Genomic DNA, 20,194 nt, shown 5'->3' with positions numbered 1-20,194 from the left:
TATCCTTCACCAAAGGCCCTTCCGAGAGGGCAGGATGTGGTTGGTGATTGCTTTCATCATAGGCTGTAAGCCCCTCAAAGCTGTTTTTTCTTTACAGCATTGTTGTCCTTGTGTAAATTGTTCTCATGGTTCTGCCCTCCTTTGCGTCAGTTCCTACTACCCAGGAACCTCTGACATCATTTCTTTTGTCAGATTTGTCACATTGATGCACTATGGTTTGTTTAGCCTGTTGGCCAAGATCCTATTTTTCTTCCTCCTTCTATCCCCCCCACCCTTTGTGATAAGGACGTTTGTTTTGCTTGTATTCTCCCTCCCAGCCCAATAACCCCCTTGTTTAGTTAGATGGGCACATTTCTACACCAGACTCTATGTACCTTTGTGTGCTCCACCCTCCTTTTCCCCTTTCAGAGGAGAGGGAGGGGGTCATCTGATGATAACTCTTCCCACTCTTTCCTCCACATTTCTATATTTGCTAATGCTGGCACCCCACTTGTGAGAAAGCAAGCTTGACTGTTGGTGGAGTTGTGAACTGATCCAACCATTCTGGAGAGCAGTTTGGAACTAGGCCCAAAGGACAACCAAACTGTGCATACCCCTTGACCCAGCAATACCGATACTCTGTATCACAAAGAGATCAAAGAAAAAGGACAAGAACCCACATGGCAAAAATATTTATAGCAGTGCTCTCGCTCTCGCTCTCGTTCTTCCCCCCCACCCTGATTTTTTTATTTAGCTTTCCTCACTTTAGAGATTTACAATATCTCCATACCCCAGGAATAGCCTATTCACATACTTGACAAAATCTCATACAAAGCACACTTCCATTTTAAGCCCACAACAGTCTTTTCCTCTGATACATCTTAGTCATAACTCAAGGTACTGTGTTTTCAGTAGGCATGTACCTACTATTCAAATTTTTTGTATAAACATTTTCATTTAAAGTTTTGAGGTCCAAATTCTATCCTTCCTTTACTCATCAGGGAGGGAGGAGAAGAGGGAGGAAACAATCAGATATAATAGGTTATATAGCTATAGCAGATTTTTGTGATAGCAAAGAATTGGAAATTGTGGGGATGCCCATCAGTTGGGGAATGGCAGAATAAGTTGTGGTTTAGGATTGTGATGGAGTACTGTTGTGCTGTAAGAAATGATGATCAGGGGGCAGCCAGGTGACGCAGTGGATAGAGCACCGGCCTTGGAGTCAGGAAGACCTGAGTTCAAATACGGCCTCAGACACTTGACACATACTAGCTGTGTGACCTTGGGCAAGTCACTTAACCTCAATTGCCTCACCCCCCCCCAAAAAAAAAAAAAAAAAAGAAATGATGAGCAGGACAGTTTCAGAAAAACCTGGAAAAGACTGACATGAACTGATGCAAAGTGAAGTAAACAGAGCCAGGAGAACATTGTACACAATAACAACAATATCGTAACAGTGATCAACTATGAATGACTTAGCTATTCTTAGCAATACAATGATCCAACACAATTCTGAAGGGCCTATGCTGAAAAATGCTATGCACCTCCAGAGAAAGAACTGATGGAGTCTGCCTATCAAAGCATATGGTTTATTTTTTTTTACTTGCTTTATTTTGCTTTTTTTGACTTTTCTTTTGCAACACGACCAATATGGAAATGTTTTACATGACACCACATGTATAATCTATATCAAATTTTTGCCTTCTCAGGAAGAGAGAAGAGGAAGAAGAGGGGGAAGGAGAATTCGAAACTTTAATTTTTTTATGTGTTAAAACATTTTTTTACATGTAATTGGAAAAAAAAAACCAAAAAAAATTGAGGGTTAAAAAAAAGAGAAAGTAATCTTGACCTCCTTCCTTCTTTCTTATACTTTTGTAGTCTTCCTCTTCCTTCTCCTCCTTTCCCAGTCTTTATAGCTGGCTCCTTTACTTCTCTTTGCTCGGGTTCTCCTTCCTAGTATCTGTGGCTGGTGCTGGCTTTAGAAATCAGCAGGTAGGGGCAGCCAGGTGGCACAATGGATAGAACACCAGCCCTGGAGTCAGAAGGACCTGAGTTCAAATCTGGCCTCAGACACTTAACACTTAACTAGCTGTGTGACCCTGGGCAAGTCACTTAACCCCAATTGCCTCACCAAAAAAAAAAACAAAAACAAAAAAGAAAGAAAGAAATCAGCAAGTTGGTCTGTACTAAAGGGATGAAGAGACAAAAGAAGCTCGACCAAATTGAAAATTAAGAAACAAAGGGGTAGACACACAAGTAAATGTGTGGGGAAGTGTATAATTGCCAAAATACAGAGCCTGCTTAGACCACCTGGTAATTCTGCAGATGCTAATTTTAGCTCCGATGTATCAAGTCACTTCCTTGATTTTATAAATTCAGGATATTGAGTTTTAATTGAGGTTGTATACAGTCTTACTGCTGTGTGGTCTCTAGTTAGTTTCATGCTACTGGGGGAATACTTGGTATCAGGAAGAGAGAGTTACTTTTCTGGAGCTGCTGGTCCATTCTCAAACTAATAGCGGAAAAGGATATTTGTCGTTTTATTGCACAAATAAGGACGTGCAGATTGGGACCTAGAGAATTTAAGTCTATGTTGCTGAATAGGCCAGAGTGTCTGCAGGTAAAACAAGGCCAGATTTTACCGACAACTGTGAGGTAGTCAAAAAGGTGCCAATTTAAGAGAAGAGTTTAGTGTGAATCGATTGCAGTTGAAAACTTAGGTGTTTGACAGGGAAAGACTGATAGGAGACCTAAATTAATGGAAGCCCCTCTAAGTGAGGACCAGCCCAAGTTCCCCTGGACCCACCAGCAAGTCACTGAATGCCCATAGATGTGGGACTACACTATTATGAAACCTCTCTGGTACTTCCAGTAATGAGATCCCTTTGCATGGGATAGTAATCAAATTCTCGTAGTAGTTAGACCACTTACAGTAAGGGCCCAGATTCTTTCTACTCTAAGTAGCTTGGATGTGTCATTCTATTTCATTCAGATGGAGTCATGTGGTAAAGAATGGTGCCCACTCGAGAGTCCAATGGCCAGGTTCAAATCTTGGCTCTGCTGCTCACTGCTGGTGTAACTTGGGCAAGTCTCTTCTGTCTTGGGGGCCTCGGTTTCCTTATTTATAAAGTTTGGGAGTTGGGCTCGATGTCCTGAAGCCTCCTTTCCGTTCCGAGTCCACCTCGATTATCTGTGTTTCAGGCTGGATAGTTGCTGCACTTATAAGAGTGGCTGACAAGGACTGTATCCCAGACAGCATTTGGTGATGAATCACTGAGAAGCCCAGACTGGATGGAAGTCATTGTCCTTGGGGTGGGGAGAAAGCCTTTTGCTAAGGGAAACAGTAGCCGTTAGCTTCAAAATCCCAGTGATCCATTCCAGAGAACTGGGCAGTCCTCAGAGGTCAGTGGCTGAGTGCTAGGATGGGTCATTCCGGTAGCTCAGTGAAACCATAGGGCTGGCAATCAGTTGTACTCAATTGGATTGGTGCATTGCTGAGAGGGCACAGGGATTAATAGTGCACATTTGCATATTGCTTTAAGGCTTATAAAGTTTATATGTATGATCTCATCTGATCCTCACAACAGGTAGGTGGTATAGTGGATAGAGTGTTAGACTGGCAATCAGAAAGAACCTGAGTTCAAATTCCACTTCAGACACTTACTAGCTGTGTGACCCCAGGCAGGTCCCTTCAACTGCTTGCCTCAGTTTCCTCACCTGCAAAATGAGGATAATAGCACCTAACTTACTGGGTTGTTGGTAGCTAGCACTTTCTTAGAGAACTTTAAGGTCTGTTTACTAAGCACTTTACCAATATTTTCTCATTTCATTCTTACATCAAACTTGGGAGGTAGGTGCTATCATTATTTCTGTCTTACAGATGAGGAAACAGACTGAGAGCGTTAAGTGATTTGCCCAGGGTCTCACAGCTAAGTGTGGATTTGAACTCAAGTCTTTCTGGCTCTGGGTCCAACACTTTCTACCATGCCATTAAGCCTGGCCTACTAATAATGATGTAATTGGCCCTTGGTTCTTCCCCAGAGCCCAAGCCCCACAAGGGAAAGAAAATATAGAAGGGGGAGAACCTGAGGTTCCTTCTGTCAGGGCTGGATCAGGCCAGGTGGTGTCTGTGTACTTGTTGTGTCTGTAAATATCCCACTGCTGTTTACAGTACAGAACAGACTCTTGGGGCTTGGGCAGGCAGGCCAAACCAGAAGGAATTGTTCCCGTGCTCCAAGCCAAGAATAACATCCTGGCCAGCAGGGGCCAGAGGTCAGCTTGAGGCCCTTGCTCTGTGGAGCTGCAGGACATGGTGACCCTAGGAGAAATTGAATTGGAAAAGATGGAAGTCCCAGCTCGCTTTGGAGGAGGAGTGAAGGGCAGGACCCTCTCCTGCATATCATCAGTAGATTTATTTATTATTTTTGCTGGGGTTTGCTGAAAGGGTTTGCCTTGGCTCTAATAAGAGGTCCCACCCGGATGGGGTTTCTGTTAGATGAGTGAAGACCATCGAGGACGGGGCTTCTGGCCCAGCTGCTGCACCCATGGCTTTCCCCCCCCTTACCACGTGCCCTCACTCTGATGTGGGCACGATCTTCTTGGGGACTGTCCAAGGTTTAGCCCTGCTGTCTTTTCCGAGGCCCATTTCTCTTCGTTCGTCTTAGCTGGTCCTCGGGCCAATGACAAGCTCTTCCTGGGCACCTCTCTTTCTCAGCTCTCTCAGTGCTTTACGACCCAGTTCTTTGTGCTGGTCTCTTGCATTCTGAAGTCTGCTGGGATGCAGTTTGCCTCATTTGGGATACCCTGGGAGCCAGGTCCTCTTCCCCCATCTCACCTCTCACTTGCCCAGAGCAGTGGGGAACACTCAGTGTTTTACATCCGGCTCTCCTATGACTCTGGTTGGCTTTGAGTGTAGGCTAGAGTGTGGTGGAAGCCTGGGTCACCTCTGCCTCAATGTTCTCCTCGGTCAAGTGGGGGTAAGAGTCCTTAGCCTACCTCTCCTGCAGGGTTGTGAGGACAAAATCATCTTGTAAGGCTTGGTATCAGCGGAAGTTCATTACTCTCGTTTAATATCATGGAACCCCTTCAGGTGCCCTGGGGGTGAAGTTTTCCCGGCACTCGAGGTCACTGCCATTTTTCCTCTTTCCCTTCCCTATCTCCATCATTTGGAGAGACAGGCAAACACTTGGCAGCTCTGTGGCTGTCTCTGAACCTCAGCTCATCTGGGGGTCTGATGGGAATAGGTGGTGATACCTTCACTGATGATGCTTCAGCTCCCATTCCTGAAGAGGTTTCTTGTGAAGCCTTCCTCATCCCCACCAGATGGGAATGAAACCATGGAGGTGCCCAGAGCTTGGGGGCTGGACTCACTGGTGGGCCCACATGCTTGCTGGCTGGCCCCCACAGGGAACAGGCTGCCTTCTGATGAGAAGGGGCAGCATCGGGAATGTGGTTTAAGAAATGTGTAGGAAGGTTCTCCTATGGGTGAGGCCTTGTGCTAGGAACTGGATGTGCAAACACAGAGAATGGCACAGAACCTAACAGTGGGATAGAAGAGGTGGGGTGGGCATCACCAAGCGGGAATGGGCATTGATGGTACGCAGAAAATGGGGGGAAAGTATTGTAAAATATTAACTATCCCAGAATGGAAAGACCCTTGGGGGCTATCTACTCAGCTCTTACCTAAGCAAGAATCTACTCAAGCACACATCTAGCCATTAGTGGGCACCACAGTGCTTGGAGAGCTGGACCTAGAGTCCCGAAGATCCGAGTTCAAATCCTGCCTCAGAGACCTACTGGCTATGTGACCCTGGAAAAGTCACTTACCCTCTGCCTGTCTCAGCTTCTTCCTCTGACTAAAAAGAATAGGTTCCTTTGAGCTCTAAATCTGTGATCCTAATGGGAAATCTGTGATCCTAACAGGAAAATACAGGTTTTGCCCTCAAGATCCCCTTCCCTCCGAATATTCCAGATGAGAAACAGCCTCATCCCTACTCATCCACCCTACCCACACACGAGTGTGTGGGAGTAGGTAGGGGTGGGGATGGTACTCGTACTTTCTGCCTCTTCCAGATACTGTGAAGAAAGTGCTCTGTAACTGAGTTGTAGGAAAAGTTCTAAATGCCTGTAAGCGGAGTGTCTCATACACTGACACTTCAGAGATTTACTGCTGAATTGGAATGGGGCCCTGGATGTGCAACCTTATAACCCTCCCCCAAGATGGACTGTACCCCCACCCCCCAAATCAAGCCAGTGTGCTGGTGGTGGTTTGCTCCCCACCTCAGTGTGTGAGAGTGTGTGAGAGATACAGATGCACGAACAGACAATGAGTGACAGACACGCTGCTGGTGGATTTCCCAGCAGCAAGGTCTCATTGGGTCAGTTAGAAAGGGAAGGGAAGGTACTGGCCTTTGACGCTGCTCTGGCCTTCCCAAAGGCCCCACTGTTCTCCATGACTCTCATTGACGTATTGGTTCATTGGCTACTGGGGCCAAAGGGGAAGCTGAGACTGTTGGACTGTGCCCCTGTCCTGGCTCCTCGGGGTCCAGCTGCCCTCATTTTCCCTCTTCTTCTGTTCTTCTTTGAGCCATTAATTTGCATCTCCTTTGGGAGCCTGGGTCTCCCACTTGGTTCTTTCCCCATCCATCATCAGCCCCACCTTGGTCTATGAACCTGGTCCTGGCTTCTGACCTCCTGAGCAGCCCTGAATTTTGCCTTCTTGCGGGCAGCTGACAGTTCCCATCCATGTGATTTCTCCATCTCCTAATGGAGGTCTTGGGGCTTGACTTTCTCACTTTCTTATCTGATTGGGACAGAGGAGGACAAGAGTTTGGTGTTTTTTTTCCTTTTTTTTTTTAACACAAATACCCCCCCCCCTTTTTTTTTAAACTCCTTGTCTCTTGTTCTCTTTCTCTGTCAAACAGGCCACCAAGCAGTTTCTGGAGGAGATTAACAAGTGGACAGTTCAGTACAATGTGTCTCCACTCTCTTGGAATCTTGCTGTCAGGTTCCTCATGGCCAGAAAGTTTGATGTCCTCCGGGCTATTGAATTGTTCCATGCCTACAGGGTATGTGCTTGTGGATTTAACTTGAACCTAGTGGACTGAGCTGTTGCAGAACTGGGTGTGGGGTGGATACAGCTTAGCCAAGTTGGCCCCATGTCCTCCTGGGCAGTGCTGAGTATCTTTTATGGGGAGGGGGTTGTGCTATTTGGTTTTTTGCCTAAATGATCGGCTGGTTTGGAAAGTGAGGCTATAGGAAAATGGAGCCTCTTTTGGACCAAGGAGGTTAACTGGTACCATCTCCAGTCTTCTGGTAGATGGCTAACCCTCTGACCTTTCCTGCTGATCTTTGGGTGGGTTCACCTACCCTCTGCTTGTATGACTTATTAGGAGTTCTTCTAGCAGTGGGGCCTTTTGGAAATCTGCCTTCCGTCAGGTGAATGCCTGTCTTAATAGGGAATCAGAAGGTGGTGAGGACACTTGCTCTAGTCCAAATCATTGCCTTGGCACTGCCAGGGCATGCCTTGGAAATGACTGCTGCTTCAACAGCGTCTTAGGTAACTAGAATCTGTTTTTAGAAGATGCTGACCTTGCCCCTGGGGTGCTGGTAGAGCTACCCCATCCCCCCACATCCCTCACCCCCAGAAAAAGGAATTTTACTTCATTCTTTCAGAGTCTCCCTTTCCCAGGTCTGGTTCCCCCTCCCCCTTCCCCCCCCCAAATATAATTTCCAAAGGAAATCCCCTTCAGGGAAACAGACTGTCACTCTGGGGTTAGAAAAGTATTCTGGCAAGGTGCCCAAAATGTTTGCTGAATTCAGGGGGATTTTTGCCTTTGTCAGAATTGGCTCAAGGCTTAGAAACACCTATACAGACTTATAGGTCAGCCTGTTGCCCTAGTAGGATACCCCAAGGCTTTCTGGGCATGGTGGTTAGGGTGAGGAAGGGCCACAGCACCTCATTGCCCATTGGAAAACTCAGTGCAAAAGAGGTTCTGCCAACCTTCCAGTGGCCTTGGACGTCCCTTAGAATATGGAGTGCTAGGATTCTTGCTAATTTGGCCAAGGCCACTTCATTTCCTGAGATGGCATTGGGCCACTCATCAATCTTGCCTAGCAGGAAGGCAATTTAATAAGCAGCTAACTAGAGAAATCATTATGAATATATTTAACTATCAGATGTGCTCAGTGTGTTGTGCTTCCTCTTTAGGAAATGCGACGGAAAGAAGGAATCGTCAAGCTGAGGCCTCATGAGGATCCTCTCCGTTCAGAAATCCTCAGTGGGAAGTTCACTATCCTGGTGAGTGTTGGGGTCACTGGTGTCTGGCTCACTTGCTCCCCAGGGTTCTGCTTCTGCCCTCCTGGTTTGGCATCCAGGGTTTTTATCCTGAGTCTAGTGTTAGCAGTGGAGTTAGAAGCTGCCACACAGTCCGACACAGGTGATTCATTGAGGGTGCCCTGACCTGGAGAAGACAGTAGAGCCATTCAGCCTGCTGGGGGAGTGGCCAGCAAAGTGTGCCAGTTCTCTTACCCCACCTCCAGCTGTGGTCACTTGTTAAGGCCGCTAGTTCCCCATGAAGCCAGATGGTGCTTATTTCTAAGGCAGATTGTGCTAGCTATGCCCTGCCCCTTTGGGCAGAGATATCTTCCGGCTCAGGGAGATGGGGTCTCAGACTTGTTACAAACCTGTGGGGTCCTGCTCTGTGATTGTGCTGTAGTGTCCCTTTCCTTCCTGTTCTACTTTGGGGGGGGCGGTGAAGAGACATATTGAGGGCAGATCTGTGACCCCTGTCAAGGGCAGAAGCAAACTGGCAAAAAAAAAATGTGGTGGTGTAGCGTCCGTCAGGTGAGCAGCATAGGACAGACAGACCTGCCCCACACTGAAGAGATGTTATAGGAAACAGTTTAACTTCTTTTTGAAGAAGTCGCTATAGGTCAAGGTGGGACATTTGGCCAGAATCTCTCCAGAATGAGCCCTTGTGACAATTAAAAATATGGGAGACAAGCTTCTAAGTAATTTAATAATTTGTGTTAATAAGCTGTCAGGTTATTAATAAAAAGATGGTCAGTGGCCATCTCTCTTGGGCCAAAGACCCCTAATGGTGGTGAGGTCACAGCATATATACCCTTCTAACTGTAAGAGGTCTATCATGGAGTAATCAAATCCAATTGGTTGGCATGATTGAAGGTATGTTAGATTAAAATGAAATCTGGGGATACATGACTTAGGTTACTCAAATCTTGCTCAGAGACATCTGAGAGAGAATGCAGACTACACCAAGCTGATCAGAGCACAATAGTTTCCACCTGTGGGTGGTTTGGTGCAGGTTAAATCTCATCAGCAAAGTCCTTCAGAAAAAAACCTGAAGGACTTAGAAAGAAGGGGGGAGCACAAAATCCCCCAAGGTATTGATTATTAATCATTATTTCTCACACCCTCATAATGACTTTTGTGGTGCCCTAATTGAACTCCTTAGCATTTCTTCCCTTTTCCTTCCAGAACACACGGGATCCCTCTGGAGCCTCCATCGCTCTTTTCACGGCCAAGTTACATCATCCCCACAAGTCCTCCCAACATGTGGTGCTCCAGGCTCTGTTTTACTTGCTGGATAGAGCAATGGATAGGTGAGCCCTTGGGGGAAATCTGTCCATATCTACTGACTACTGCTAATTGCTGGCAAGTCCTTAATTTAATTCCCTTCAACAGTTATCACTAGCAACTGTAAATAAAACAGAATAAAACAGTGGGCTTGAATCTAAGATGTTATTTAATAAGGGTAAATGTAAACTCCTATAATTGGGTTAAAGAAAAATCACCTGTACAGGTACAAGATGGAGACTTAACTAAGCAATAATTCTTGTGAAAGAGATCATGGTGAGGCAGAGAACTGAAAACCAAACCTGAGTCAGTAATGTGGCGGGATATCTACAAAAGCTAAAGCTGCCTTTGATACCATAATAAAAGGGTAGTGTCCAGAGCCAAAGAGGCTCTAGACCCTCCATACTCTGTCTTTGTCACAGCACTTTTGGATCCCTGAATTTGATTCTAGGGAAAAACCTAGGCAGCCGGCCATTATTAATGATGAGGGCTATTCGCCACCACCGTATGTGAGGAGCTATCAGAGGAGCCAAGGAAAGAAAACTTGAAGGGACCACGATAGCTGTTGTGAAACATCCAAAAGGCTAGGCTTGATTTGTTGGTTGGCACAAATTAGAACTCTCAGCAATGGATGGAGGATACAGAGAGGTGGATTTTAGCTCAACTTAAGGAAAAAATTACCAATGCTTAGAGCTGTCCAAAAGTGAATAGACCTGTTTGAAGTAGTGAGTTCCCAGTACCGGAGTCTTTGAGGTTCTTGTAGAGGGGTTACCTGTTCATATGTGGGTTGGGCTAGTTGGCCCCTGAGGTCCCCTCCAACTCTTGAGATTATTTCATTCTATCTGCCCAGTCATGTACTAGGAACTGTGTAAGACATGTGCTACAGTCTGCCTTCACAGTTGCTTGAAGTCTTAACTTAAGCCCCACTGATGTGGGTGGAATTCTATGTCTTTATTCTCCAGGTTCTATTAAAGGTTCTAATTATCACCTGGTTCTGTAACAGCAGTCTTTGGTAGGGAGGGCACTAGATGGAGATTGAAGGAGTCTAGGTTTTAGTCCATCTCGGCTGCTGCCCATCAGGGTCACCTGAGCCTAGGTCTCCTGGGCCTCATCTCCTTAATTTGAGAGTTGTCCTAGGTCAGGAGTTCTTAAAAACCTTTCTTGTGTCATGAGCCCCTTTGGTGGCAGCCTGGGGAAGGAAGCCTATGGGCCCCTTCTCAGAATTATGTTCTTTAAACCACAAAGTAAAATATTTAAGAATACTGGGAACACTAATTATGTTGAAACCCAGTTATCAGAATGGTGTTTAAAAAAAAACACAAAAAAACCCAAAACCAAACCCAGAAAACCAAGTTCACAAACGTTAGGTTAAGAACCCTTCCCCTGGACAATTTCCTAGTTTCTTTAGATTCTAAATATGGGGAAGTAGACACACACACACAAGTGTTGGTTTCTCATCCTCCTGCCTCTGTTTACTCAGAGGTGTTTAGACAGAGGATTCTGTACCTTGTTTGGGTGGCCCTCCATACAAGTCACCCTTTCTCTACCATGGATGGTCATCACATTGGCAACATTAACCTTGGGTTAACACTCTGCTTTTGGAGAACTAGCCAGAAGGTCAAATATCTTCGTTGATTGAGTAATATGGATACTACCTTGCATTTGTACAATACTTAACATTTTTTTCCAAAGTGCTTTCCCATCTCACTTGACCTTCAGAATAACATTTTGAGGCCCGGAGAGGGGTGAGGTAACTTAGCAGAGGATTCAGCATGCATCAGTGATTCAGCTGGTGTGAGGATACAGGCCTCTTTTTTCAAATAGGTCATGTTTTCTGTTTTCCTGGTTAGTGAGTTCAACACCCTGTTCATTAAATTATGATGATGCAAATTCCAGGTCTTCTCATTTCTGGTACTAGTCTCTCAGGACAGTTTTATTTCTAAAAATTCCATTCATTTCAGCATTAGACCTCCATATGGGGCTGGGTACTGTGTTGGGCAAGGAGTAGAAGATGAAGAAAGCCACCAAAAAGTTCCTCATAGCTGGGGAAAGGAGACAGAAGTGCTAGGTGTCTGCACCTGCACGTGCAAAAACTTCAATGTGCATTTGTGTGATTGCTGTTGTTAACAACATCTGGTGGCCCTTTCTCTTCAGAATGGCCAAGTGGGCTGAGACACAGTCAAGCTCAGAGATGCTGAGGATGGAGTAGGCTTAGAACATGGTTTAGTCTCTCTGTTCCTTCCTTTATCTCTCACTGTATATGATGCCCTTGGGGGAGCACACAAGTGAATAAGAGATGTTCCCTGCCTTCAAGGACCTTTCAGGGATATAGTCAAGAAGAGGTACATGGCATAGAATGAAATCAATTCCATTAGAGAGGTACAAATAAAATTCTATGGGAATTCGGAGGAGGGAAAAATCAGATGCTAGAGTAGGGTGAAGGAGGCATAAAAGAAGGTTTGATGGAAGAGTTATTTGAGTGAGACCTTGAAGGATGGTTTGGATTTTGATGGTTACAAGAGTGTGATCTTTCAGATGAGAGGAACAAGGATAAAGGTGGCAAAGCAGAGGACAACATGTTTGGGTCCTCTTTGGTTGGAGTATAAAGTTCATGAAGGGAAGTATTGGGAATGAGACCATAAGTCCATCAGGCTCAGATCTTGGAGGGTCTTGAATGACAGCCTAAGGGTCTAGGAAGTTAGTTAGAAGATGGTGAGCCGCATTGAAAGTTTTGGGGGGATAGCACAGTCAGAGCTGTTAGGAAAGTTCTGGTAGTATTGGGTCATATGGATTGGCACACATTAAAACTGGAGGGAGCTGAAAGAACCATTTAGGAGGCTGTTCTATTGCTCTAGATGAGAACTATTGAGAGGCTGACCTGGGGTGATGGCACTGGGACTGGGTGCCAACGACAGGGTGGGTATCCAGGACTGATGGACACTAGTGAGAGCAGATACAGGGAGGGCAGCAAGAGAGATAGGAAGGGGGATAGGATCCTGAGAGCTAGGGTCTGGATCACTTGGAGAATGGTTGCCAGTGCCAAAAATGGGGAAGTCATAGGAGGGATAGGTTTGGGGGATCATCAAGTGGTTACTTTGGTTTGGGATGCTCTGAGTTTGAAGGGCAGCTGGAATGAGGATCTGAAAGTTAGGAGAGACAACGAAGGCCTACACGTAGAGATCTACTTAGAGGTGCTGGTTAAAGTCATGGGGGTAGATAAAATTATCTGGGGGATCATGTAGAAAACATTGAAAGGATGGGAAGAGACTGAGAAGTAACTACAGGGAACCAAAAAAAGTAATGTTACTGACGTCAAGGGAGGAAGGCATCTCATGCTGCTGAAGTGGAGGAAGATGGGGTGTGGCCATTGTCTTTGGCCATCAGAAAGGCACTGGTGACCTCGGAGAGGCCAGTTTCACTAGAGGGGTGGGGGTGATTTACTTATCGACATGAGGGGGACACTTGAGTTCCTTCACTGCCAATGAGATCATATTTGTAAAGTGCTTAGTGAAATGCTTGGCACACAGTAGGTGCTTAGTAAGGGCTTGTTTCCTTCCTGTTGGTGATTTTCATGGCTCATTTGGAGGGTGTTGCTCCTGTCTAATTGGTAGGGGTTTGGACTACAAGTACAGTATTCCCCCTGGAAAGTTGCTAGTGGGATGGCATGGTACTTCTAGACTCGTTTTCTTTCTCAAAGCAGGGGTTTGGAATTTCCCAGCTCTTCCTCCCTGAATTGTTTCTAGTCACGCTCTTGAAATGTCTGTGTTTCTTTTGAAGGGCTTCAACTCCACACTTCTCTTACAGAAGTGGCATTTTGTCCTTCCCCTAGGCACACTGGAGAGTTTTTGGCATCTGTCCCAGGGCATTTGGGTACTTTGTATAATGACATAGGGCTTCATTTTCCAGATGGGTATTCATGATTTCATTGATTGAATGGAATCATGAAAATTACAGGCTGGCTAGGTAACCGAGGTCCAAAGAAGTTAGAGTGACTTATCCAAAGTCACCCAGCTAATCAGGCCCACCCCCTCAAGTCCCATGCTTTCCCCCCTGTACCCTGTTTATTGTTCTAAAATGCTGTTATCATTATGTCACTTTTCTGCTTTAAAACCTTCAATGACTGCCCATTACCTACAGGATTGAGTTATTACTCCTTTGCCTGGAATTCAGGGACTTCTGTGTTAATTTGCCTTCAGTTGCCCCACTTTTTTTTTTTTTTTTTTTTTGCTGGGCAATGAGGGTTAAGTGACTTGCCCAGGGTCACACAGCTAGTAAGTATCAAGTATCTGAGGCCAGATTTGAACTCAGGTACTCCTGAATCCAGAGCTGGTGCTTTATCCACTGTGCCACCTAGCTGTCCCCTCCCTACTTTTCTTTAACACCTTCCAACCTGAGGGGCTTGTGCACTGCCACCCCAAAATAGGCCATACACATTTTTACTTCCAGGCTTTCACTTAAAGTTCAAGGTCTAGTTCAAATTTAGCCACATCCATGAAGCCTACAATACCTACAACCATATACCATTTGATTGGCCATGCATTTCTTTGTGATGTTATTTAATCTCTTTTCTCTGTCTCCCTGGTTCCCCCAACTAAGTCGTAAGCTCCCATGTTTTATAGGTCTTTGTATTTGCCTCAGTGTCTAACCTAGGGCCATGAGGATAGGAAGGGCTGGCTCAATGTGTTGGGTGGTTAAGTGAATGATAAGTGAGAAGGGTCGTCCTTCCACTAGTGATTCCATGCCTTGTAACCAAGGGACCAGAAGTCGGGAGTTCATTGTTTATGCTATTGGGAATGGAAAGGGTAGCATTCTCTTGGATTGTTATTTATTTAATGTTTCTATGCAGAGCTCAGCTGGGGTAGGTCTAGGGAGTTTAGCTGAAACAGTATAAATCCTTGCCTAGATTTTATACTTTCTGCTTTCTCCCAGTCCTGTATGTGTTTCCACCCCCTTTGCCCCTCCCATATTGTATTCCAGGATGTTTCTCCTGTTACTTTGAATTTGGGAATATAAGAGCTTATAGATGGATGGAAAGTACCTAGACTCAGACTTCCTAGAACTCTGCTAAAGTCCCCTTGAATCAGTTTAGCCTATGGGACTGTGTGTGTGTGTGTGACTGTGTGTGTGTGTGACTGTGTGTGTGTGTGACTGTGTGTGTGTGTGACTGTGTGTGTGTGTGACTGTGTGTGTGTGTGACTGTGTGTGTGTGTGACTGTGTGTGTGTGTGACTGTGTGTGTGTGTGTGTGTGTGTGTGTGTTTTAAATGGAGTACATATCTAGAGGGGAAGTTTGAAACCAAACGGTTTGGAGAAACTTGTATTGTAGATTTAAGAATTGTAGACTTTAGCCTTGGCTCCTCATTATGTACATGAGGAAACTGAGGTTCCCAGAGGATAAGTGACTTAAGGTCACACAGCTAGTGTACATAAGATGGGACTTGAACCTGAGTCTCCTGGTTCCCAATAAAGGGTTCTTTTGGCCTTCCTTTTGAGGTAGAATTCTGGATTTGGCTCAGATGTTCAGGAGAGTGGATTTAGCCCAGTGAGCAACCTGCTTGGATTGGACTGTCAATGCTGCTTGTGTGGGAGGGACTGAAGTCAGGACCATACTGTTTAGCCTTCTCCCAGAGCTAAAAGCAACAGATTTCTGCTTTCTGACAATATATATCCCTTTACGTATCTTTGTGTACTTGTGTGTCATCTATAGGCAGCTGGGGTATTTGTCCCCTTTTCATTCAGATATTAGAGGATTAAAAACCCATGAAATGGGGCAGCTAGGTGGTGCAATGGATAAAGCAACGGACCTGGATTCAGGAGGACCCGAGTTCAAATCTGGCCTCAGACACTTGACACTAGCTGTATGACCCTGGGCAAGTCACTTAACCCTCATGGCCCCAAACAAAAACAAAAACAACCAAAAAAACCCCAAAACAACAACAAGAACAAAACCAAAAAACCTATGAGATAAGGGGGAAGGCTAATCTTCTGTTTCAGGATTACTAGAATTAGGATCCTCCTCTGCATCATACGAATGAAAAATCCCTCAGGTGGCCCTCCAGCTGCCAGCATGGGGGGCTCTTCATTTGTGACACTCTGTAGATGCCTCGTGATGGATGTCCAGTGTCAAGGACATTGACTCAACAGGAACATCTGGGCCTGGAACCCTTCTCTGATGCTTCCTCCCTAGTTCTCACTATCATTTGCAAAGTGAGGACTGAGTGCCCTCTGCCCTAGCCTCTCATTGTAGAGCTGTGATTCTGTGATGTCCAGAGGCAGCTTGGCAGATGTGAGTTCACAATTACAGTGCATTCCAAAGGTAAATCTTGGTGACGATCCTCTCTATAAGAAAACGATCGTTTTGGTTCAAAATCTATCCCATGCTATGGTCTGGTCCAAGCTGAACCTGAACCGGAATCCCTTGTACAATAGCCCTGATGAATGGTTATCCAGCACTCCTGGGAAAACTCCTGAGTGAAGGGGGGCAGCCCATTTCACTTTGGGACAGCTCCTTATCCTTCCATCTTTGTACATACATTTCTGTGTGTCTCTTTTGCCCCATCCATATTCTCACTTATAAACAGTGTTTTGTTTGTTGGCTTACAGCTTTGAAACTCAAAGGAATGGACTAGTGTTTATCTACGACATGGGGGGTTCCAATTATAACAACTTCGAGCTAGACCTTGGCAAGAAAGTGCTAAATCTCCTGAAGGTAAGGAACTCCTAGGAATTCAGGTGGGCTCTTGTCTCCCCCATTTTGTTATGGATTACCAAGGAGTGAGTGGGTGGGGTGGCTCTCCCTTTCCTAGAGAGGGTTTAGGACAAAGTAGATTAATGAAGGTAAAGAAATGAACTAGGTGACCACCCTTTTGTTCCCCTAAAAAGATGCCATTTGCGAGTCAAGATTTAACAGGAGAGTTGAGTGTTTGACCTAGATTTACTTGAAATACATGAGCCTGAGATGATATGTTTTGAAATATGTTTTTCCCACCTTCAACTTTACATCATGTTAACACTGGAACCCCTCTATTCTTGGGAAACAAAAAGATTACATGCCTAGGCCATTCACACACTCTAGCTCCAGATTTGTTTAATTTAAACTATTTTGACTTTGAACACATAATGTGATAAAGGTGGAGTTTCTGACTTTAGGATAAGATCCTAAAAGTCACATTTCTAAATGAACAAAGGTAAACTTTTGAAGTTTTAGTAGTGAATCTCAGATTTCTACCTAAAACATAGCTTAACTTTCATTATTAAAATTGTTACTGCACAGAAGTAAAGTTTAAGCATTATTAAGAGTAAGCCGTTTAGAATTGGCCCAATAGGCTGACCTTTTTTACATGGATAACTTTTAAAAGAGCCAAGCATAATTTTGCAGCCCTTTGCTTTAAGAGAACAGGCAAATCGACTTTCCTTTCGTACTCCTAGCACAGGGCTTTCCACCTAGCAGAAAGTTGAATTTCTCCTTAGTGAGAAAGTAATTGTATTTTCTGAGGCAAGGCTTTGGTTATGGTAGCCATAAAGAAATTGGGTATATATAGATTAGAGGTTCCTCTGAAGGGCTCTCTTGAAGAGGTCTTGAGAATGGAAAACTTCTTAGGCATTTTTATACCTAGAGCAGAAGCTGATTCAAGGGAGTTTTAAGATAATACAAAGTTAACAATGCCAAGAGAAGTTGATTTTTGAGGGAAGAGGAAAACTAAATAACAACCAGGAAAACGTGATAAACTATTTACAAATTTTTGGAAAATGCAAAGAGAAAATTGAATAGGGTGTGATGGAAGAAAAGAAGGAAAAGTAGAAAACAAGCATTTATTAAACACCTACTACGAGCCAGGCACTGTGCTAAGTTATTTTCTTTGAAAATATTGATGCCTTTTCCACACGTTCCGTTATTTTATCATCTTTGTCAATTTGTTGGGTGACTGACAAAACCTCAGAGTTTTAAAAAAATTTGCCTTGTTCCCATAAGTGCCATAAGGTTGCACATAGTTTTTAATTATCCTTTTGAAAACTCTTCCTCTCCTTTGATCATTTATCTTTTGGGGAGATGACTCTTGTTCTTACATATTTATGTTAAATATCAGACATATTTGATGCAAAGGTCTTCTCCCCCCCCCCCCAACAGTTTCTATTCTTGACCTTTTTAATAGAAAAGCTATTGTATTTTATGCATTCCAAATTACCTCTTTTGTGATTCCTTCTGCCCGTTGTAGGATTAAGAAGTTTTCTCTAGCTTTGTATAACTTCCTTCTGTTCTCTGTTTTTATGCTCTGACATTTATATTTAGGTTACATATTCTTTTGCAATTCAAACTGCTTTCTATTTTTCCTGATGGTTTTTGTTGATTTGGGAGTTCTTCTCCCAGTAGTTTACATTCTTGGCTTTATTGAACACTGGGCTACCATATTTGATTGTTTCTGGGGTTTGTTTATTTAGTCTGTTCTATTAATCTGCTTATCTGTTTTTTAACTGCTACCAAATTGTTTTGATGGTTAATGTTTTATTGGGTCATTTAAAATTTGGTAATTCTCCCTTTCATTCTTTTAAAATTTCTCTTGAGATTCTTTTCTTTCTTCAAATAAATTTTATGACTTTGTCTAGTTCTATAAAGCACCTCCTTATTAGTTCAATTGGTACAGTGCTGAGTCTATATCTATATATATCTAGATATACATATATATATATATATATATAAAAATTTGGGGGGGGGTGAGGCAATTGGGGTTAAATGACTTGCCCAGGGTCACTCAGCCAGTAAGTGTCAAATGTCTGAGGCCAGATTATTTATTTATTTATTTGTTAGAGTCCTGCTCCAGTGCCATCATCATAGAGGTGACCCAGAGCTTTTTATTTTTATTTTTATTTTTATTTTTTTGCAGGGCAATGGGGGTTAAGTGACTTGCCTAGGATCACACAGCTAGTAAATGTCAAGTGTCTGAGACTGGATTTGAACTCAGGTCCTCCGGAATCCAGAGCCAGTGCTTTATCTACTGTGCCATCTAGCTGTCCCCAACATTGTGCTTTATTAAAAATAACAGCTACAAAAATGACAGTAGCTGTAATTGATCTGGTTTCTGAGCTTCTATTTGCTCAATCCTAATTTTTTTTTGGTGAGACAGTCGGGGTTAAGTGACTTGCCCAAGGTCACACAGGTAGTGTCAAGGGTCTAAGGCCAGATTTGGACTCAGGTACTCCTGAATCCAGGGCCGGTGCTCTATCCACTGCACCACCTAGCTGCCCCTTCAGTCCTAATTTTTTTTTTTTTCTGGGCAATGGGGGTTAAGTGACTTGCCCAGGGTCACACAGCTAGTAAGTCAAGTGTCTGAGGCCGGATTTGGACTCAGGTACTCCTGAATCCAAGGCTGGTGCTTTATCCACTGCGCCACCTAGCCGCCCCCAGTCCTAATTTTTAAGCAATGATTTTCTTCAGAGAGCTTTTGTACCTCCTTTTCCATTTGGCCAATTTGGCTTTTTGAGCTGTTGACTTTTTTTTTCATGACTCTCCTGCATCACTCATTTCTCTTTCCATTTTTTCCTCTGTCTCTTACTTTATCTTCAAAGTCCTTTTTGAGCACCTCTATGGCCTGAGATCAATTCATATTTTTCTTGGAAGCTTTGAATGTAGAAGCCCTGATGTTGCTATCCTCCTCTGAGGGTGCACCTCAATCTTCCTTGTCACTAAAGAAACTTTCTGTGGTCCACATCTTTCTCTGTTCATGTTGCCTGTCCTACTTGACTTTTTTAATTAATAAAGTATTTTATTTTCTTTCTGTTACATGTAAAGATAGTTCTCAACCTTTGTTTATACAAGCTTTACAATTTCAGATTTTTCTCCCTCCCTTCCCCCTCCCCTAGACAGCAGGTAATCTGATATAGGTTATATATATACACACACTAACATTAATCCTATTTCTGCATTAGTCATGTTATAAGAGAAAAAAATCAGAGCAATGATGGAAAACCTCAAAATAGAAAAAAAACAACAGCATCAAACAAAAGAAATAGTATGGTTCATTTAGCATCTATACTCCGCAGTTCTTTTTTTTTTCTTTTTTCCTGGATTTGGAGATCCTCTTCCATCACGTGTTCCCTGGAACTCTTCTGTACCATTGCATTGGTGAGAAGAATATAGTCCATCACAGTAGATCAACACTCAATGTTGATGTTACTGTGTACAATATTCTTCTAGTTCTGCTCATCTCACTCATCATCAGCCCACGCAAGACCCTCCAGGTTTCTCTGAACTCCTCCTGCTCATCATTTCTTATAGCACAATAGTATTCCATTGTATTCATATACCACAACTTGTCCAGCCATTCCCCAATTGATGGGCACCCCCTCAACTTCCAATTCCTTGCCACCATGTAAAGAGCAGCTATAAATATTTTTGTACATGTGGGTCCCTTTCCCCCTTCCATGATCTCTTTGGGAAAAAGACTCAAAAGTGGTATTGCTGGGTCAAAGGGTATGCACAGCTTTATCGCCCTTTGGGCATAATTCCAAATTGCTCTCCAGAATGGTTGGATCAGTTCACAGCTCCACCAACAATGGATTAGTGTTCCAATTTTCCCACAGCTTCTCCAACATTTATTATTTTCCTTTTTTGTCATTTTAG

At 43.9% G+C, this 20,194-nt stretch overlaps 1 protein-coding gene across 3 annotated transcripts in view; it reads left to right on the top strand.

Moving 5' to 3' along the window:
* PTPN9 (protein tyrosine phosphatase non-receptor type 9) overlaps positions 1-20,194 on the top strand; it is a 74,213-nt gene that overhangs the window by 20,275 nt on the left and 33,744 nt on the right. For all 3 annotated transcript variants that reach the window (XM_043989325.1, XM_043989324.1, XM_043989326.1), the window contains exons 2-5: positions 6,903-7,046; positions 8,189-8,278; positions 9,479-9,603; positions 16,180-16,285. In XM_043989325.1, the coding sequence (XP_043845260.1) occupies positions 6,993-7,046; positions 8,189-8,278; positions 9,479-9,603; positions 16,180-16,285 (375 nt within the window). In that variant the 5' untranslated portion in view covers positions 6,903-6,992. The remainder of the gene's footprint in view (positions 1-6,902; positions 7,047-8,188; positions 8,279-9,478; positions 9,604-16,179; positions 16,286-20,194) is intronic.

The sequence above is a fragment of the Dromiciops gliroides genome, chromosome 2, assembly GCF_019393635.1.
Source record: "Dromiciops gliroides isolate mDroGli1 chromosome 2, mDroGli1.pri, whole genome shotgun sequence".
NCBI classification, from domain to species: Eukaryota; Metazoa; Chordata; class Mammalia; order Microbiotheria; family Microbiotheriidae; genus Dromiciops; species Dromiciops gliroides.
Note: the sequence above shows the minus strand (reverse complement) of the source record. Positions and strands in the feature narration are given on the sequence as shown.